Source organism: Bubalus kerabau, chromosome 9, assembly GCF_029407905.1.
Source record: "Bubalus kerabau isolate K-KA32 ecotype Philippines breed swamp buffalo chromosome 9, PCC_UOA_SB_1v2, whole genome shotgun sequence".
NCBI lineage: Eukaryota > Metazoa > Chordata > Mammalia > Artiodactyla > Bovidae > Bubalus > Bubalus kerabau.
The window spans coordinates 44,247,253-44,269,666 of record NC_073632.1 but is presented as its reverse complement, the minus strand read 5'-3'; the positions used below and the strand labels follow the sequence as shown (position 1 = coordinate 44,269,666).

Here is a 22,414-nt window from a genome sequence, read left to right as displayed (position 1 = left end):
TCAAATAGAATCTTATAATCAACTCTGATATACACTGTTGGAAGCAGCAGCAAAGTTGAGGACAAATTTGGACTATAAAAGATTGTCACTGAAAAATTTCTATTCATTACTTTAAAAAATTTCTGTGAGTTCAGAAAAAGATTGCCATTTTCTGATTTTACTGGTGGGACACCTAGGCTGAGTTTTTGAAATATCAGTGTTCCAGTGGGGCATACTTTGACACACTGGTATAAAATTGTATGAACTATACAGTGCTCTGGGAAGAGTTATAATAAAATGAGTGATAATGTGTGATTATGTTCTTGAGTGTGGTATTAACACAGTTTATTCTGATGGTTAGCTGGGAGGTGAGGCATAGGGAAATCTGATGCTATGTTTCTTATATTTGATTTCATTCGCCCCTTAAAGGAGAGTGACTGACATTCAGACACAAGACTCTCTTTTCAGAGTCACTGCACAGTGAGTGAGAAGCTGGCCTGTCAGCGTGTGCTGGTGTCATGACTATTCCATGCTGAGAAAACAACATCACTGCTAATTGAAACAGCAGAGATGATTACCAAGGCTGTAGCTTGAGAAGCAATATATACCAACACTGAGGGGAAAGGGCTATTTATTTAGAAAAGTTCACCATCAAATTACTGGACAGGATGAACAATTCATGGAGCGAATCAACACTTAGTACAATCAAAAAGGAATCCATTGTAATTTACTAGGCACTGTCAATGTGAACAAAGCTCCTTCAAATACCTTCCACTGGATAAGCAACCATGATTGTGAAAAATCCATCTCTTTCTCTCTCTTTTTTTTGGGGGGCATTGATACCTCTTTCCAAGGTTTTCTGCATTATATTTAAGCATAATACAGGGTATCCGATGTTAGCAAGCACCCAATTTAGCATTAACTTCTCTGGATGGAAATCAGAGCCATATGTTTATGTTAGTAATAGCAACACTATGTAATTTGATCATTTTTGAGCAGGCTGATGTAGTTTTATCTCAAAGAGGGAGTTCTAAGAGTTCGTCTTTATTTTTGAAGCTTTGGCAGCTTTCAGTATAGAAGCTACACAAATTTTCTAATCTTATTTAATTTCTCTATTGGTCTGACTGTGTTCAAATAAAATTGTGATTCTTCTATGCTTTGATTATGTTAAAGTATTTCTTGTCTGTCTCCTGGCACCAGAAGCAACTTTTTAATTGTTAAAAGTTGTAGTAGAGAAGAACTAGTGCTCTTTGAGGTGGCTTTTATACTAGATTTCTGGATGGTTGAGATATTTTTAAAAATATAGTCAACCTTACTTCATTACTCCATTGTCACAAGGGTACAGAAACTCAGTGGAGAAGGGCATCTTTCCAAGGGCTCTTGTGTGTACATAAACAGCTTTGACTTTGGGAGCCAGCAACGGACACGTAAGACAAATGAGTAAAAAAAATTGCACATAGAGTAATTTTAATCCATTCCATTTTTTAAATACCACAATAAATTTAATTTTCACAATAAATTAAATAGCCATATTCAGTTTACAAAATAGAGTTACTTAGTGTGAAAGCAGTATTTACAACTATATACATTATGTACATGACATTTCTCTTTGTTGACATAGAACATGGAAGCAAAAGGACTCAACTTTCCGACGTGTGATTGACATGCTACGAGTGACACCATGGTCCATACGAGAAAACGATAGTGCAAAATCACCACAGGAACTTTGGAATGATGTCAATTTTATGAGATAAGACATCCTTTTAAATAATAAGAAAATAGTATTTTCTGTTTTCATGGCATCAATTCAGCAACTGAATTAAAGAGTCAGCTTTCCCTTAGAAAAGTATGCATAACTGAATCCTCTACTTCCTGAAACTTCACAGCCATTGGTACATTTTCACACGTTCATCTTTTGGCTTAAATCTATGAAAATGGCAGGCGACAAATCCTGACTCGAAGGAAGACTAACTCTTTGAGAATAGCTGAAGTCACTTTTTCCCAGTACCACCACCTCTTCTTTTTCTAAATAGCATAAAAGATGCAGCTATGTAGACCGCAAATTGGTGTGTTCTTTTTTTTTTTTTTGTAAATTTTCAGTAGAAAAAGAGCTGATCTTATATTTGGTCACACACTGCGTATGTACAAGTATACATGGAAAAATGACGTGGACAGTTGTGTCTAGGAAAAGTGCATATTTTAATCTAGAAGAGACATTGTCTGTCTCCAGGCACAACACACAGTGTTGTATGACTTATTATTTTAGGGCCAGTTCAATGTCCTCCCAGTGATCTGGTAAAATTTTTGATTGAAAGGGTGAAAGAATTTGCGCAATTTGGTAATGACAGAGGGGTCCACCTCTGGATGAATGCGCCCCTTGCTGCCCGCCAGGCACTTGTTAAAGATAATGTTAAATCGCAAGCAGTAAAACCCTCTGGTAGCATTGAAATACAAATTGTATTGACTTATCCTTGGGGGAAGATTTAGGAACTTCTCCACGAGTTGAAGTTCTGGTAGGGGTTCGGTGATGAGGCGATCTCCATCAACAATGTGGAATTGCTCAATTGGAAAGTACTTCAACCACCTTTCCAGATGTTTGGTGTAGATGCTGGTTCTTACTGCCTTGTATTTCGTGTTCACTTCGCAGGTATTAGGGTCTATGGCCAGCTTCTCAAACTTGTAATATGTTTTATTCTTCCTCTCCTTCCCCTCTAGCACCTGAGTGTAATCAGAAATAGCTCTTGTGGTTGGCTCCCTGACAATGATCAACAACTTGATGGATGAGTTCATTTTGTAAATCCTTTCTGGAACCTCCTCTGTGATAAAATATGCTGGACTCTTTTCAATTGTGATTTGCTGAGGGTAGGAAAAAGGCATCTTTTTCCTATACCACTCAATGCCCTTGGCATAATTCTCATCATTGTCAAAAAAGTGGATTTCTTGAGAGGCTTTGACCACTGCTGGATGGAGGTTCAGCATCTCAAGCAGGGCCCTGGTGCCTCCTTTCCTCACTCCGATGATAATGGCCTTGGGAAGTTGCTGGACCAGGTCATGAAGGTGTACCTGCTCCTTGGAAGAGTTGCCCTTTCGGAACTCGTGCAGCAGGCCACGCTTAAACTGCAGGGCACGCAGGGGGAATTCAGCCTGACCACGGGCTCCGAATCGGCCTTCGATGGGGCAGATGGGTTGTAGCCTGTAAGCAACAGAGAGACACTCTAAGGAGCTCATTGCAACCAACTTCTCATTTCTCTGGTTCCTGCATAAAGAAAACCACTGTTGCCTGCCTGTTGCAATCTATAATCAACATATGTTTGGGAAATTTTATTTTAAGCAACCCTGTATTAAATGGAGCACACATAATTGATGGGATATTTTTATTAGTGCTTCTTAAAATTTTTATTCACCAAGCACTTAATTGACTATAGCATGTACTGACATTCACAGTACAGGACAGACAAGGGACACCAACCATACTAATAGCCTTTTAACAGCTCACCAGTTAACATCATTTAGAAAATATGAAAGATAGAAGATTAGAATCTTCAGCTGAGAGGCTAAAGGGCAGCTAGGAGGCCACGTCCTGTGGGTTTCGTGTTATATTATTTTATTACAGCTCAGCTGCACTCATATAACTGAAAATCTTTGAGACAGAATCTGAAAAGAGGTCCCAGTTTCTGCCTTTGACTATTTGCGTCATCAACCTGCAAAATTCCAATCTTGGCACTTGCTGAGCTTTTCATTCTATGAGAATTTCTGCCTTTGGCCCTGGGGACAGCTAGCAGAGTACATATTTCTTCTGCCTCTCTTTCTCTTTCTATCTAAAAAGGTCAGGCTTATGTTTTTACTTTGCTGAATGTAGGAGCAAATCCAATGCAATCAGCAAGTGCTGTATATCACCTATCACACCTGGGACCAGAAATCAACAAGACCTTGGCAGCCCCAGAAACCTAAGGTCCTCATTGCCGAGTGCACTTAAATCAGGGACTCAAATTTGTGAAGGAAGGAAGGCATTGGATGGAGCCAGAAAAGAGGATTTCCACTTCAACATTGCCTAAGCAAGGAACAACCACTGCTGCTTTTTTTCAGAGAGAAAGGTGTGGTAACAATCACAATGATATTAGACTGGAGTGGCTATTTAATTTGGTGTGGCCAATTTATATGGAAAAGAATTGAATTTTCTTTTGGGTGTAGTCTAGAATTGAACTGAAATTCATTATAATTTTCCTGAGTTTACTTGAGAAGGCATTTTCACTTTCTTGTTAAAGGGTATAGTATTAGTCAAAACGGCTGTTAATCCAATTCCTTCAACTGAAGCTTCTTGTTACCCTAATAATTCGGAGCTGATGTCCTCCTCTCTGTAGGGCAATGAGGCTGTCTCTTGCTTTTCCCAAGAGACCCCACTGAATCTTTTTTATTTTCTGTAATGTTTACAATTAAAAGGAGAAGGGAGAAACCTCAAGGTTATACCAAGGCATTCTGCAGAACTGAGGGGAAGGGGCTTCACCTGTGCTGTTTAAGCAGCTCTCTGTTTTAATGCTTATGAACATATTTTATTTTTCAGTGAGTTTTTTTTATGATTTTTTAAAAAAAACTTTTGCTCATTGTGTAAACCATGAACATATAGCACATTATTAAAAATATGGTTTATCAGTTAATATTTTAGAGAAAGTGAATTTTGTTTTTATGGATTTGTTAATAGGATTGATATGCTAGAGCTCTAAGTGGAAGATATAAAAGTAACAATACATATATACTCAAAGTACGTTTTTAATTATGACATTGATTGGGATGTCACAAATTCATCTTTTAGGTCTTGTTGGGCTCTATCCATTGAATGTAATAGATGGACTTTTCTCCTAGGCATCTTGAATGATGCTGTCCTTGGGCGAAGTAAGGAAATGGTCAATCAAATGTTTTCCTGTAGGACCTGATTCTCTCACAGAACCCAGGTTGAGAGAGGCTGAAACACTTTCTGCTTTGTTTGAGCTGGAAAGAAATTTCCCTACATCTAGAAAAGGCCATTTTCCTTCTTTCCTTTATTTACCTTTTATCATGGGAACTCATTCCCCATCGAACAATTGCTTTTTGGATTTCCTTATTCAAGATAAGAGAAAATATCATATTATTTCTAATTCCTAGAGATCAGGCATGGACCCCAGACTAAAAAATAAGAAATTTTAGGAGTGGAAAGGACAGTAGAAGTAACTGAGCTCAGCCTCCTACCAAGAGAGCAGGCTCTTCAGTTTCTAAAGGACAAGCTTATGTCAACATGTGCCAATTTCTGTTCAGACTCTCAAGTGAGAGGTTTTGAGAAAGCAAAGCAATCCAAGTCCTTATAAAAGCTACCCCATTAGAGACTAGAGACCAGGTTAAAAATGAAAAGTTATCAACTAAATAACTAACGTGCTGATGATCATTAGATCAGTTATTCAAATTAAATGATTAGAAAAAATTAAAACATTAGGAAGAACTTGATATAAAAGTTCCATTATGGACACAGGACAATGGCACCACATCCAGGCTTTTCACTAACAACAAGCATTACTTTAGGGAACTACTTGGAGTCAGTGATAAGCTCTGGGCCATACCGTTTCCCATGGTTAGCAACTAGTGAATAGGAAGTTTACTCAGGAATTTTGAATTGAAAAGCATCAAAGTGTTCATTTTATCTATCAAAATTAACACTGGCTGAAGGAAAAAACCATTATTATATTACTTGTTAAATATTTGTGTGATAAGATCTATAGAGAAGAAAAATTGTAAGAAAGATATTTTTATTTTAGTGTGTGGCTGCACTTTCATAGGCCTTCCCTTGTGGCTCAGCTGGTAAAAAATCTGCCTGCAATGCGGGAGACTTGGGTTTGATACCTGGTTGGGAAGATTCCCTGGAGAAGGGAAAAGCTACCTACTCCAGTTTTCTGGCCCAGAGAAGTCCATAGGGTTGCAAAGAGTTGGGCACGAAATGGGAATTGAATTGTCTTTTAAGTGCAAGAATTAATTTTAAAGGGCAAAGAAGGAAGCTTCACATTTCAGAAATTAACTTCTGTGTCCTTTCCAATCATTCCAGAAATGGGACAACCCAGAAGTATTCAATGTGAACCTAGCTGGCATTGCTGGGACTTCCGCAGGTCTAGTGCCTTTCAATGTTGGCTTAGTTAGAGCCAAACCCTAGCTCTGTAAATTTCCTCTCCATGGATTTTCCATTGCTTTCTGGGAATTACTCCGAGTGACAGCCTCCTTGTCTTGTATGTTCAGTTCCTAGAAACCAGAGCTAATTAACATAGTTAAAACTCCCCAAGCCTGCAGCCATCTTTCCAGGGCAATGGATTCCAAATTTGAGGAGCTCCTTTACAGGCTCATACATGATTTTAACTCTCTTGGTAGCACATTAATTGTCCACTTCTAAATTTCAAAATGTAGATACATAAATACATCATCACTGTTAGGCTACGGCTAGAGGTCAACAACCAGATGCACGCATAGCTCTAGTCAATGACATTTTTACTGTACAGCTTTATCCCTCTCTGAAAACAAACATCAACACACACAGAATACAAATGAATCTTGACGAACACCTTAGTTTGAGCAACTTGGATATCTTTCTTCGAAAGGCTCAACAAATCAAAATCAATGCTGCAGAAAAATGTTTCTTGGGAATGTTGAGAGAGGAAAACAAATGGATAGATTTTAAAATTATGTCCTAAGGAAGTTTAAATCAAGAGACATGTGAAGTCACATGGGCATGAGTATGTGTTTAATCACCTACCTATCCAAGCTCCCAACTCTGGCGACTAGATACAGGAGACTTCCAACAGCAAGGCTTCCCAGCACCAGGAGCTTCTGTCTCAGCCACGCCTGCTGTTTGAATAGCATGGCCCTCCATCAACCTTCAGGACTCCTGTAGCCTGAGAGACGGGGATAGAAGGGGACTCATCAGAAGTCATCTCTTACTGGCTCTGTTGACTGCCACAAAGCCATGCAGGGGTGGGAATACAGGGATTAAGTGATGTCACACAAAGAACATCAATGCCGCATCAACCTTAACAATGTTCATGGTACAACAGGTATTTGGCAAAACTTACTTTCCTTCTCTTGGTATGTGTTTTAAGATCAAAACTAAACTAGAGGCAAGATACTAACTAGAAGGACTTGCTGGGCAATTGTCAAAGTAAATTAAAATGCAAAAATCATTTTAAATAAATAAATAAAAATATATATTTGTTGTTAATCATTCAAAAATACTGATAAAATGAGCAACTGAGCAACCTGAGGTTGAGCAGCAGGGCAACCAGGAAACTGAAGATTCTATTTTGGTATAGGGGGATGAATATAGAATTGGGATCCTCCCTCAGTAAGTGTTCATTTGGGGCATAACAATGGCATGTTTGACTGATATGTTTTTTGTTTTGGTTTGGCTGTGAATGGAGGAAGGGGGTGAGATCAAAGGCTCTGTCTTGGGACTTCCCTGGCAGTCCAGTCAGGACTCTGTGCTTCCAATGCAAGGGGTGCGGGTTTGATCCCTGGTTGGGAAACTGGGACCCCACAGGCTGAGTGGTACAGCCAAAATTTAAAAAAAAATTTTTTTTAAGCTATGTCTTTACTTACTGAGGTTATCAGTGGGAACTGTCAGGACCTCAAATGTTTGGGGACAGTGGCTCTAAGTAACTTGATGTTTCCCTTCGTTGCCTCTGCCCAGACCTGGGTTGGAGTGACAGATTCTAAAATCATGCTCAGACTAGAAGCCCCTGCTACGTGACCCCCTCATGGCTCTCAATGAATTTAAATATGGTCAGTCTTACAGGTCCTGCTCTAACACCAAGACAGAAGCTTACATGGAAGCTTTGTTTTCTCTTCTCTGAAATAGGGCTAGCTGAGGAGAGTAAGGCTTTATCAGTGCTGTTATTAAATTTTGGGGAAAAATTCAAGCTTCCAATTCAGGCTTTCTTATTAAAAATAAATCCAATTCCCTTTCCAAGATAAGATTGTTTGCTTCTCACTGAAACTCAAAATAGTAACCCCAGAAGAGGGACTACAGCAATGTGTCATGCTGAGAAAATGTTTTGCTGCAATAGTCTCTCTGTATTTGCTAAGTGAAGATTTTCTCTGTGCAAAAGGATTATATACCTGGATTGACTGCTTGATTTATTCATTCATCAGGAAATACTGAGCACTGATAGCTTTCTCAGCTTTTCTACCAAGTTTATGGGGAATTCCAAAAAAGATCTTGAATGAGTCTTAGCCCTTGGAAAATTAGTAATGCGATTCAGGAATCATGAAACACCTTATCCACTATAATGTATGAATAAATGTTGGGGGAAATGGAAGGAATGTTCAGGTATGTGCCTTTGAGGAAGTACATGACTTGGCGAGGAGGCTGTAGGAGGGCATCCCAAAAGGGAGAGGGAAAAGAAGCATTCATCCAACATATAGTCACAAATATTTATTGGAAACAACTTATATGCTACATTCTGCCCTGGGGGCCCCAGAGGCAGTGGCCAACATGGGAGGCGACAGTCTAGTGGAGAAGAGAGAAACACCACCAGTAAATGTGGGAGTCGCATGCACCTTCAGATTGTGATAACACAAGGAAAGTCAAAGCGCAGTGAGAAAGAACAGTAGGGGGAAGCTACTTCAGTCCTTCCTGAAGAAGGGGCTTGGCTTATACCTGGAGCATGAGGACAGAGGAGGGCAAGAAGGTGGGCTCAGCCAGAGGACCCGGAGCGCACTGTGGAGGGAAGGTGGGTGGCTAGTTTGAGAAGGGAAGGAAGGTTGGTGTGGCTCGACATAGGAGCTGAGGGGACAGGAGAGCAAAAGGGAAGAGGAAGTGTTCACAAGGGTCTTTGCAGGCTCTGGGTGAGCTCAGGGCTCTGGCTTTGCATGGCCTGCCTTGTGTGTTGGTAAAATGAGGAAGCAAAGGGGAAGAGTAGATGAGGTTTGATGAGATCTGCTATGTGACAAGAATATTGTCCAGGTGGTATTTCAGGGAATTGTCAGAAAAATCCTAGGAGGCAGATATAGCTATTTCCATTTCATAAGGAGAAGTGAAGCACAGACAATTTTCTGCAGCTTGCCTGTGATCGCACAACTGACAGGTAATGTGGAGGCAAAGGCAGTAACTTCTGTGGCAGAACTCAGGGCTTCACTGAAAGAATCAGTTTTCTCTCTCTGGGTTGATGTCTGAAGCCCTCAGTTAAGTGGTTACCTGCCTTCAGCACAGGACTCTGATTCCTGTCAAAATGCAAATACTGCAGTAATATGTGGAACTGGGTGGCGGAAAGAAACTGTGCTCAAGTCTCCTGGTTAAGTTCTCCCCTGAGTGAGATTCTAGTGGCTGCTCAGATTCCCTGAACCTTTGTTCCTTCTCTAGGAAATGAGAATTTCAGGAAAAAACATCTATCTCTTTCATCGACTATGCTAAAGCTTTTGACTGTGTGGCTTATGACAAACTTTGGAAAGCTCTTAGAAAGATGGGAACACCAGACCAGCTTACCTGTCTCCTGAGAAACCTGCGTGTGGGTCAAGAGGCAACAGTTAGAACCCTGTATGGAACAACTGATTGGTTCAAGATTGAGAAAGGAGTATGACACAGCTGTCTGCCGTCACCCTGTTTGTTTAACCTATACACTGAGCACATCATGAGAAACGCCAGGCTGGATGAGTTACAAACTGGAATCAAGATAGGTGGGAGAAACATCAACAACCTCAGATATGTGGATGCTACCACGCTAATGGCAGAAAGCGAAAAGGAGTTAAAGAGCCTCTTGATAAGGGTGAAGGAGGAGAGTAAAAGAGCTGTCTTAAGACTAAATATTAAAAAAACGAAGTCATGGCGTCCAGCCCTATTACTGTATGGCAAATAGAAAGGGAAAAGGTGGAAGTAGTGACAGATTTTCTCTTCTTGGACTCCAAAAATCACTGTGGATGGTGACGGCAGCCATGAAATCAGAAGACAAATCCTTCTTGGCAGGAAAGCGATGAAAAAACCTAGACTGTGTTGAAAAGCAGAGACATTACTCTGCTGACAAATGTCTGTATAGTCAAGGCCATAGTCTTCCCAGTGGTCATGTATGGTTGTGAGAGCTGGACTGTAAAGAAGGCAGAACGCCAAAGACCCGATGCCTTCGAACTGTAGTGCTGGAGAAGACTCCTGAGGGTCCCTTGGACAGAAAGGAGATCAAACCAGTCAGTCTTAAGGAAGATCAATCTTGAATGTTCACTGAAAGGACTGACGCTGAAGCTGAAGCTCCAGTATTTTGGACATCTGATGTGAACAGATGACTCATTGAAAAAGCACCTAAGGCTGGGAAAGATTGAGGACAGAAGGAGAAGAGGGCGTCAGAGGATGAGATGGCTGGATAGCATCACCAATGCAATGAGCATGAACTTGGGCAAACTCCGAGAGATGGTGAGGGACAGGGAGGCCTGGCCTGCTGCAGTCCATGGGGTCGCAAAGAGTCAGACAAGACTGGGCAACTGGACAACAGCAACAACGACAAAATGAGACCAGTCTCTAACTTCCCCACTCCTTAGGGCTATAATGAGAATGAAATAAGTTTTCTACAAGTGACATCACTATACAAAGGCCAGACTAACATAAGGCATTATGTGTCATTGTGCGTGCGTGCATGCTAAGTCCCTTCAGTCGTGTCTGGCTCCTTGTGACCCTATGGACTGTAGCCCACCAGGCTCCTCTGTCCATGGAATTACCCAGGATTGGGTTGCCATGCCCTCTTCCAGGGGACCTTTCAGACCCAGGGATCGAATCCATGTCTCCTGTGTCTCTTGCATTACAGGAGGGTTCTTTACTGCTGAGCCACTGGGGAAGCCCATGTATTATTGTATCTTAGTGTAAATGAATTTACTGTGTGCTTACAAACAGTATGACAGAGTAAAAGCTATGAGGTGGTTGAAGAGGGATGGCTACAAATGGGAGAGGTGGGAAAAGCAGTGGTGAAATGTGCTTGCCCGTGGCCTCAACAGAAGTCAGCAGCCTCATGCAGAGGAGCAACTTGGAAGGAGGCTGGGGTTACTTGGCCTCCTCTGCTACCTAAGTGTAGCACCCATTGTTGTTCAGTTGATAAGTCGTGTCTGACTCTTTTGCAACCCCATGGATTGTAGCGCACCAGGCTTCTCTGTCCATGGGATTTCCCAGGCAAGAATACTGAAGCGGGTTGCCATTTCTGTCTCCACGGTATCTTCCTAACACAGGGTTCTTTACCACTAGTGCCACTTAGGTGAAATCTTATTCTGTTTTGTGTGTGAATGCACACTCAGTCATGTCCAACTCTTTGCGACCCCATAGACTGTAGCCTGCCAGGCTCCTCTATCCATGGGATTTTCCAGGCAAGAATACTGGAGTGGGTTGCCATTTCCTTCTCCATCTGTTTTATAATCATTCAGATTATGTGCTAAGAGTATCAGAGCAGCCTCAGAATCAACTGTGTTCAAGAAAAACCAAAGATATTTGGTACATTTACCATTCAAGATGCCTCTGTGGTTTTCTGTAACATGAAGTGCTCAAGCCTGTGCCATGATAGAGTCTTAAAATCTGGGAGCTGCAGGTCTTGGTCCAGGAGTACAACCAAAGAGAAGACATGCCACCTGATCCTTACAGACAATGCCATTAAACTGGGGAGAAGGTTAACTGCTTCTCCAATCCCCTAAGTCCCTTCCCTTTAGCTCTGTATGCCAGCTTAATGGATAGTTTAATAATCTTTCATCAGAGCACTCACACTGGTAATAGGCAATTTATATAAAATTAAAGTTTTAAAAAATTTATTATTTCTTTTTATTAAAAAAAGTTAAAGACCTACAGTGACATTTAAGCCCTCCTTTATCTCCAGTTTTCTATCTCCCAGTGTCTTTCATTTTGCATACCAAGAACAGCACAATTACAGTTTCTCCAGACTACGAATGGTTTAATAGACATGATATCTTAGCTGAACAAAGAAGAGTATCTAAATAACAGAGTATGTGGCCAGAAATGACAAATTGTAGAGACATCTGGCTGTTTCTCCAAAGCAGCACTAAGCAAAGAAGGAAATGATTCCCAAGCTCACACAAAGAAATAAGGGAATTCAAAAAAAGTAATAAAGATACACTCAAGTGGTGTTCAAAGGCTCGTAGACATAGTTACTGCAAGCCCCTGGTACTAGTAAAAATGGTAACAGAAACAACAGCAGTAAAGTTCATTAAAAATGACTGAACTTATATACCAAATTATTCCAAGGAAATTATAACTGTCTTCTAAGTATTAGCTCATTTATTCAGGGCAACAGCCTTAAGGGGTGGACAGGAACCACATTTATTCTTTCTTTTTTTTTTTAAGATGTATTGTTTACTAATTCACTTGATTGGAGTATAATTGTTTCACAGTGTTATGTTAGTTTCTGCTGTACAGTGAAGTTAATCAACTGTGTGTGTGTGTATTCTGTCACTGAGTCATGTCCAACTCTTTCTAAACCCATCGACTGTAGCATGCCAGGCTCCTTTGTCCATGGGGTTCTCCAGGTAAGAATACTGGAGTAGATTGCCATTTCCCTCTCCAGGGGATCTTCTGGAATCAGGGATTGAACTCCTGTCTCCTGCATTGGCAGGTGGATTCTTTACCACTAAGTCACCAGGGATATGTATGCATATATCCCTCCCTCTCGAACTCCCCCAGCCCGCGTCTCTAGGTCGTCACAGAGCGCCAAGCTGAGCGCCCTGTTACACAGCAACTTTCCACTGGCTGACTGTCTCACACATGGCAGTGTAGATACGGCAGTGCTACTCTTAATTTGTCCCACCCTCTCATTCTCCTGCTGTATCCTAAAGTCTGAGGAACCACATTTATTGAGCCCTAGTCTCTGTGTTTCTTTCATATTTATCATCTCATGTAATACAACAGGCCTGTGAAGTATTATTCATTCTATTTTTTTTCTGATGGAAACTAAAGAGCAGAGAGATGAACAAATTATTTACCCAAGGGCATATACGGCTGGTAAATATAGGAGGATTTAAATTCAAAATTATCTGATCTCAAAAACATGACCCCTTGATTGCAGTGTCACTCCCTCAGCTTTGGATGCTCACCTGAGAGGCTCCTTTTTTGTTGTTTTTTTTTAATTAAAATTTTCTTCCCGTTTTATTGAGATATAATTGATGTAGAGCATAGCATAAGTTTAAGGTGTACAACATAATGATTTGCCTGACATCCATCATGAAATGATTATCACACTATATTTAGTGACTACCCATCATGTCACAGATACAAAAATAAAAGAAAAAAATTTTTTTCCTTGTGATGAGAAGTCAACAACTTTCATATATAATATACAACAGTATTAATTACATTTATCATGTTGTACATTATACCCCTAGTACTTATTTATGTTATAACTGGAAGTTTGTGCCTTTTGACCATCTTCATCCAACCCCTGCCTCTGGTACCACAAATCTGATCTCTTTCTGTGAGTTTGTGTGTATACTTATTTTTTGAAGTATAATTGACCTATAACACTATGTTGTTCCTAATGCACAACCAAGTGATTTGATATTTCTGTACATTTAGAAATGATCACCACTGGGAGACTCTTAATAAATGCTTGTTTACTGACTGATGAGAACAGATAAAACCACTTTTAACTCACCCTAAATTTCCTTCCATTGTATCTTGAAGTAGAAGACAAGGAGATGAAAACCAAAAGAGGAAAATGTTTTTATGAAGGGGTAAATAAAAAGGGCTATTTATGTGGCTTTAATCTAATAAAAGGAAGAAAAATATTTATAAATGATGATAATTAAAGTAATATTTTTATAGTTTACAAAGTATTTTTCATATTCAGTAAACTGTTTATGATTAAAAGCAACCAGAATCATGGGATCTCCACTTATTTTCCCAATAATTCAAAAACTGACTCTCCTTTTGAAAGATTTTATAGTAGATGATCAAAATAGCTGGTTCTGTTACTCAGTTCAGATTCTCACGTTCTGCTCTCTGTAAGATCTTGGTTACATGTGTCTGTTGTCCCCTCATTATCAGCCTGTCTCGTCTTTCCTCCCCACAGCTCTTCTCCCACATCATTCCTTTCCCCTGCTCTTCTCCCCACAGCTCTACTCAGTGCCTGGGTCCTCATCTGCTGACGGGATTGCCCAGCCCAGAAACCTTGAAGTCCATCCTCCTTGGCGCTACCCTGCCAGTAAAATTCTATCTCCAAAGTACTATTAGGATCTACCTGCTTCCCCACACTGTCATCCATGATTGCCTTGATACAGGCCGCACTCTCAGATTTTATTGGCTCCTAACTGGTCTCCCCACGATTAGTTTTGTTTCTGCCTCAATTTATTCTCCATATTGAAGACAGAGCGGTCTTTCCAAACAGAAATTTGATCATATTGCCTTCAGGCTTCATACTCTAATAGGTCCCTATTTTCCGCAGGGTTTTAAAGGCCTTTTACCTTTTCTACCACAATTCCTCACCAACATGACCTTGCCCCAGTATGGGCATGTGCAAACTTCAGCATACAGAACAGCTTGCAGTTCTTTTGAATAGATCATGGTCATTTTTGCATCAGGGCCTTTCCACAGAAGGGTCCCAGAACCTGAATACAGTAGCTGTGCCTCATCTATCAGTGACTTCTCTGTTGAGTCTGGGGCTCCAATAGATAGTGTCCCAGTAGGATAATAACAGCCTGCCCCGAAGAACTTCTGTGAGGGGCAAAGGAGTATGTAGAGTAATTAGAACACCGGCACAGCATAATACTCAATAAACATTAGCCACATATACTGATGCTGACTGCTCTCCAGGTCTTGGATTAATTCCTATCTTTTAGATCTTAGGCTCCTTGGGAAGGCTGGCTTACAGGTTCCTTCTATGTGTCACAACAGCATCCTTTATTTAATTCTATTGAAACCAAACTTTAATTGCTTGTGTATTGTGTATCCCTCTAACCAGAATATAACTTCCATGAGATGAATGACTGTGCATTCATTATTGTATCACCAGCACTTTAAGGGTCATAGATATTCTGTAAATAATTACTGAACAACTGAATCAGCTAGATGGAATGAACTTTGACTATCTTAAACAGCTATGGTATCTAGATACCACATCTCTTTAAGTAGGTAATAGTAGTTTATCTTTGTATAGTACTTTGCAGGTTCATATATGCTGCTGCTGCTGCTGCTAAGTCGCTTCAGTCACGTCTGACCCTGTGCGACCCCATAGTCAGCAGCCCACCGGGCTCCGCCGTCCCTGGGATTCTCCAGGCAAGAACACTGGAGTGGGTTGCCATTTCCTTCTCCAATGCATGAAAGTGAAAAGTGAAAGTGAAGTCGCTATATGCCTGCTGCTGCTACTGCTAAGTCACTTCAGTCGTGTCCAACTCTGTGCGACTCCATAGTCGGCAGCCCACCAGCCTCCCCCGTCCCTGGGATTCTCCAGGCAAGAACACTGGAGTGGGTTGCCATTTCCTTCTCCAATGCATGAAAGTGAAAAGTGAAAGTGAAGTCGCTCAGTTGTGTCCGACTCTAGCGACCCCATGGACTGCAGCCTACCAGGCTCCTCCATCCATGGGATTTTCCAGGCAAGAGTTCTGGAGTGGGGTGCCATTGCCTTCTCCGCGCTATATGCCTATAATAACCTAATTTCCTGCAACTTTTTATTTTGAAAAAGAGTTTTGAGTGCTTACATATCCTTCATCTAGATTTACCAGTTGTTAAATTTTGACATGTTTGCTTTATCTTTCTTTGTAGAAACATGTATTATTTTTGTCAAATCATTTGAGAGTAAGTGGCAGATTATCAACAGTGCAGGATGCTAGAAGATCCCCACCTGAATTCACACCAAGTCCTGTGATATAAGTGGGGCAGTGGGTATTCTTGGGCTTCAGGAAGTGAAATGAACTGCTCAAAGCCTCAGACTATTAAGCCTGGAGTTGCTAACTGCTAGTTTCGAGCTTTTTATACTCTACAACTCTGCCTCCCTATTAAGTTCATTTAATGCTGAAAATGTTATAATAGGATTTGTTAGTAGAAATAGATATATCATTTATCTTTTCTTAAACATTCAACTTGTACATTCTGATGACTTAGGTATCAAAAAAAAAAATTGGAAAAGTGGCAAATGAGAAAATTTTCTCAGGAGATTTCTTGTCCTGTCTTCTATTTTACTTTTCTTTTCTCAATTCTTTTAAAGAAATAAAAATGGAGAAAGTTCTTTTTATACAATGTGAATAGTGGCAGCATCTGATGATGCCCATCCATCGGAGGGCTGGAGCTGGCTCACACTTTGCAAGCCAGCAGAAGCCAGCAGTAGCAAGAACTACATCACAGAAATTCACAGTTAAAGAAATTAAGAAACAAAGGCAATAAATATAAAAAACATTATTTCCTAATTATTGTACTATTTTTACTATTACCTGTGCTCTTGAAGCTAGGTTTATTATACAGTGGAGATACTACTGTGCAATAGTATCTCTGTGCAATTAGGTCTCTTCCTAATTCCACATTTAGTGAATTCATATGGATAGTTTACAATTGGCCATGGAGAGAGGATTTACACAACTGATACTGACAAATGCTACAGACCATCCCCTTTCCCCAAGAGCAGGTTGCACATACTAATTATGTCCCATTCATTTTCTCTTTTATGTATTCATTAATCACATGTTTTCTGAGAACCCACTGAGTGTGTCGTGTGCTGCCAAGTGCTGTCAGGGAAAAGGAGACTGTACCTATCCATCTACTCCCCTTCCCTTTTTAGCCTCCTCCTCCATTCTCCTCCCTTTCTAAAGAGGCCTATATTCATTTGGAGCCCTCAGTAATCCCTTTTTTCTATTTTCACTTTTCTAGGTCTTTTCTCCTCGGCTTTCTGTGCCTCCTTCCAGTTTCTCTCTGCGTCCCGCTGCTATGTTCTTTAAATAACAGAGCTTAAGAAGGAAGAAAGCAGTGCTGGTTTTCGTATCATTGATAACAAAAGTACAGCTATATGTCTTCAAAAAACCTTTTGAGTATTTAATAAACCTGAAAAATAATTTATAATTAGTTTGCATGCAACATGATTCTAAAAGCCTTCATTCTTGGGCAGGCTAACATTTTCTTAAATAATGGTATTATTAACGTTCTTATTTTCCTGGGCTCTAAAATCACTGCAGATGGTGACTGCAGCCATGAAATTAAAAGATGCTTGCTTCTTGGAAGAAAAGCTATGACCAACCTAGACAGCATATTAAAAAGCAGAGACATTACTTTGCCAACAAAAGTCCATCTAGTCAAAGCTATGGTTTTTCCATGTGTGGATGTGAGAGTTGGACCACAAAGAAAGCTGAATGCCAAAGAATTGATGCTTTTGAACTGTGGTGTTGGAGAAGACTCTTGAGAGTCCCCTGGACTGCAAGGAGACCCAATCAGTCAATCCTGAAGGAAATCAGTCCTGAATATTCATTGGAAGGACTGATGCTGAAGCTGAAACTCCAATACTTTGGCCACCTGATGCGAAGAACTGACTCATTTGAAAAGACCCTTATGCTGGGAAAGATTGAAGGTGGGAGGAGAAGGGGATGACAGAGGATGAGATGGTTGGATGGCATCACCGACTCAATGGACATGAGTTTGAGTAAACTCCGGGAGTTGGTGATGGACAAGGAGGCTTGGCGTGCTGCAGTCCATGGGGTCGCAAAGAGTCGGACACGACTGAGCAAGTGAACAGAATTGAATGTGCTTCAAAGCATTGCTCTTTTTATTACCTGAGACTCCTCTTTTTTCTGAGTTGCAATTCTTTCTTTCAGGACCAGAAGGGCTCCACCAAATTCTGACCTCAAGATAACTGCCTACATTACCATTCATCAACAAATGTTTGCTCAGTGCCTGCCATGTGCCAGGGACTGAAGATGCCAGGAATGATGTGGAGGACCCATATCCTGCTTTATTACTCTCATCTTCCTGCATTCAAAGTCAACTCTTTTACAAATGCAAGGAAACTGGATCTTTCCTTACACACAGAGCTCTGATCCTCTTGAACTGGCAGTGAAGGAAGACTCCTCACAGGGAGAGGGTCTACTGGACCCTAGAGTCTCATCACTTGGCCCTAAGACCCACTCCCCTCGGATGGTCCTGCCTTCTACCCAAGTAGCCACAGTCAGACTACTCTCTAAAATACACCAGTCTTCTCTTAACAAGACTCTTCTCTTCAAGATGTCCTTCAAGTGAAGACTTTGTTGGGGATGTTTAGACCAGAATTTGCCAAAGGAACAACTTGCAGCTAGACTGGGCTAGCTCTTGGGCATGTGACCTGTGTATTTGCAGGGCTCTGTGTCCAGAAGGGCCCAATGCTTGAATTAATTTTCTGCTTTCACTGTCTTGAAATTATTTTTTTTCTTGAAATTCTTAATAATTTTTGAACAAGAAGTCTACTTTCATTTTGCAGTGGGTCCCACAAATTATGTGTACAGTCCTGCCACCAGACCTTCAGGCCTTCAGAAAATGGATTACTTGTGTGTAAGCTGTGGGTCTGCACAGTGGTGCCTCCTTTTTCCAGACACTTGGCTTTTAGAGAGACACTGTCTTAACACGATCACGTAGGAACACAGTCCTTCACATCTTGTTACAGCACTGGGATTCCACTCCCCTTTATTTCTCCCTCTTAGTTCTGTGGTCCTCCCTGAGGCCCATCTTTTTCTTGGGTACCCAACCCTGGGAATAGTGACTGTCTTCAGAAACAAGGTAGCTATATACAAAGCCCTACAATCCTAAGTACAATGACCCTAGGTTTAGTGTGTGACACACAAGAATAATGTGGTCACACACACACACACACACCCTCCAGCAGAGGGAATCCATTACAACAGATTAGTGGGAGGAAATCCTCTGAAGTGAAAAGGGCAGTATTATCATCCTGCTCATGCAGACGAGAAAAGGCAGAGACCTAAGAACTACAGAATCTGCTCTTATTGGATGGCAGGAAAAAGTCTCCTCCCCTCGCTGCTCCCTTTAAAGTAAAACAAAACAGGAAGCTCAAACTATATTGCTCATCTGCTTTGTGATTTTGGGTTAGTCACTCACCCTTCCCGTTCTTCTGGTTTTTCCTCCGAAGAAACAAAGAGCTTGGAAAAGATGAGTTTAACAATCCCTTCTGGGTCTAAACTCACACACTAAGGGATTCCATCAGATTAGCACTAAATAAGTGATCTTATCATGAAACACTAATTGTCAGGGAGTAAAGACAACTGAGGTGGCGGTGGTGGGGGCGTGGAACTAGCGCCCGAGGCAAATATCGATGTTTAAGTTTCATTTTAAATAGTCTTGAACTCTTTCAAGATGGCTGTATCACATTCTACTGCCTATTACTGTGAAAAGTGATTCTCGCATTCAAAGACATGAAATTTCTTTGAAAAGAAACTGACACTTAAGAAAGATTCTACTGATTAGCTTTCAATTTGCCAGGCTGTCAGGGAGCCCATAGGAATCACATTTTGAAAAAAATTAACCAAGGGCAGCTGAGGAAAATTGTTGTAAAGAATTCTCTTTTCTTCGATTAAAATGATCACGCAAGAGAGCTGTAATGAGAAAGAAAGAAATGAAGAGGGGCTCAAGAACAAGGGCATGGGAAGAGGTATCCTGCACGTGTCGAGTCGAATGTAGAGATGCCAGTGTAGATTAAGAGGAAAAGGAACACCATTTGTTAGATTAAGCAGAAAATGTATCAGCCAGGATACTCATAATTGCTCTATCAAATGGCTAAGGAAGCTATTTATCTCTTGGTTTCTTCAGTTAACCACGAAGGGTCAATATTAGAAATGAAAACGAAAAAAGTTGATAAATTATACAGAACTGTGGAGTTTATTACTGCTCCGTGCTGAGGGCTTATCCTCCTGGGAGTTACTGCAGGCGCAGCTTTGAACAAATTCCAAAATTTCAAACGGGTTCTTCATTTCTTCCCTCCATTCAGCTTCTGATATCGTGCATACATAATTTACCACAGCTTCCATTATTGCTGTAGCTTGAGTAGTCCTCTGGCTCTCTGTCTGCAGGAGGATACTCATTTTGTATTTGTAATTACTAAACTTAAAAGGAGCCAGTAGATTCTGTTTCTGTTTCAGGGGTCTCATTTAGTAGACTGATGTTTTAAGGAAAGAGATAGGAACTGAATTTTATTTTGGCATGAAATACCAATTACTCTTAATCTCAGTATCTCATTGGTGTATGTAACTGATGTTTATAGAAGAAGGGTGGTGTTTTTTCCTTCCTAAAGTTCCTTTTCACTTTATTAAATAGATGCTGAAGTTTAGTAAACTTGTCATGCTGGCAAGTTCAGAAGCAGAATCTCTCCTTCTCTAATCTTGTATTTATACAGAAAAGTGTGAGTTGGGGAGATAATAATTATACAGCGATTAAGTGAAGATACATGGTTCAAACAGATCTTTCCAGTAATTTAGGCTCAAGACGTTAAAGAGGTCAAGTTAGCTGAATAAGCCCTTCCCTCTGCTTTGTATATCAGTTTGATTGTAATCAGTTCTACTTGTCACACTCAATAACAGTTGAGTGTATTTATTGCAAAATCAAGTATAGTATTAATTAACAGACAAAAAGTCAACTTTTAAACCCAATTTCTTACCTCACAAATTTTGTTTTATTTTTGGTAAGGATCAAGAAATGACATATATCTATAATACCTCAATGCCACAAAAGTGAAGAATTAAACCTTTAGCAGACTGATGGCACTGATGACTGTGAATGCACAATCTTCAAATCTCAAAGTTGAACTCAGAAAATTCAACATGTTTAACACAAAATTTAAGTGAATTTATATAGGTACAACCTCCTAAAAACTTTAGAGAGAGATTTCCACTTAATCATGAAAACACAGTGTCCATAAAGTTACTATCTATTTGTGGAGCACTTTGCAGTTTTTAAAGCCCTAGTTTAAACATTATTTTATTGGATTTTTCACAGAAAAGATATGACATAACTATTTTATTCTCTATTCTCTAAACGAGGAAACAAGGGCCTGGTTGTTTAGTACTAGGTCCACTTAGCTAATGACTGGCAGAGTTCAAAATAGAATCTAGCTGTATTGTGGGATTATGAATTATTTGTGGGAATTATTTGTGGGAAAATTCATCCTCTTTCTATGAAGATTTGGCATTCATTTTAGAACCAGGCCTAGATGCTCACTCATTAGTACAAATCTAATCCTTGGGTGCTATAGATTCTGAGAGTTCCACAGTGATTTTTGTCAAAGTATAGAGCTTGGAAGAAAAAAGAGGTCTAAAGTAATTAAAGTAATTTGGAATTAATAAGTGTTGATATCCTTTCTCTCTCTCTGGTTGAGTCATCCATTCTTCCCAGAAAAATATCCAGATAGGATGAGAAGGATGACAACACATTCATCAAGGATAGGAAAAGAGGAAATAAACCAATTAACTGAATAATTCTTGAGAATAACAATCATTATGCCAATTATGAACTTAGGACATTAACTTTAATCACCTCCTCCCAGTCATATGTACATTTTGAGTCAGGATATTCATTCTAATGGGATTCCCTGGCCCCTCCTAAGTTAGATTTTACTTTTATTACTGCTTTATCAAACACTTCTTGTTTAGATTTATCTGTATTTATCAATATCATCAGGATTTCCATTAAATGAGACTGTTGAGGTTTTTTTTTGTTTGTTTTACTCATAGTTGTCTTATTTCTTGCTTGTTCTGTGTTTCTTCACTCTGGATTGTTCATTTTCTAAGGAACTTTATTTAACCCAGAAAATCTTTTTTTTTTTTTTTTTTTAATAAGGTAATTTTACAAATATGTGCAGTACACATTTAACTATTAGACATCTAAGTTTGCTTTCAGTTTTTCTCCATTATCAGTAATAATGCAATGCATATCCTTGTATGTCTTCTACTACAAACAGACACTATCAGATTCAAACACAAACTGAGTAGTACGGTGATCATCTCATAGAAAACATGATTTTTTTAAATTGTATTTTAGTTGCTTTACAATGTTGTGTAGTTTCTGCTATACAGCAAAGTGGCAGTTAGACATGTACATGACATTTATACATATACATACATCTACTCTTTCTTAGATTTCCTTCCCATTTAGCAGGAAGCTTGGGTTTAAGCTGAGCCTTTCAAAGGAGCTACAGATTTTCTTCTGCTAGTTGCATGAAGGCATCATGATTCTCTGGGATGATGCTTGAGGTTTTTTGGCCCACATCTGCAGCATGAATTAGAATGCCATACTCAAGGTGGGACCAATTTGTGATTATGAGTCCTCAGGGAACTTTGTCCTCTTACTCTGTGCCAAAATTGATTTCCTTGTGGAAATTAGGGTCTATTTCTAATTCATTCTTACAATAATAGTATAGTCTTCTAGACTATATTTTCATGAGTGTCTCTTATTAGATTTCTTGCACTGACCAGCTCTCATGCTTTTTCTCAAAGCTAAGCC

The 22,414-nt window shown here is 40.0% G+C and overlaps 1 protein-coding gene across 4 annotated transcripts in view; it reads right to left on the bottom strand.

The window, feature by feature from the left end:
* Positions 1-1,435: 1,435 nt before the first annotated feature.
* The window catches only part of HS3ST5 (heparan sulfate-glucosamine 3-sulfotransferase 5), a 297,249-nt gene continuing 276,270 nt past the window's right edge, over positions 1,436-22,414 (bottom strand). For all 4 annotated transcript variants that reach the window (XM_055535132.1, XM_055535133.1, XM_055535135.1 and 1 more), the window contains 2 exons: positions 6,746-6,884; positions 1,436-3,172 (listed from right to left, as the gene is read on the bottom strand). In XM_055535132.1, coding sequence (XP_055391107.1) covers positions 2,242-3,172; positions 6,746-6,852 — 1,038 coding nt within the window. In that variant the 5' untranslated portion in view covers positions 6,853-6,884 and the 3' untranslated portion in view covers positions 1,436-2,241. The remainder of the gene's footprint in view (positions 3,173-6,745; positions 6,885-22,414) is intronic.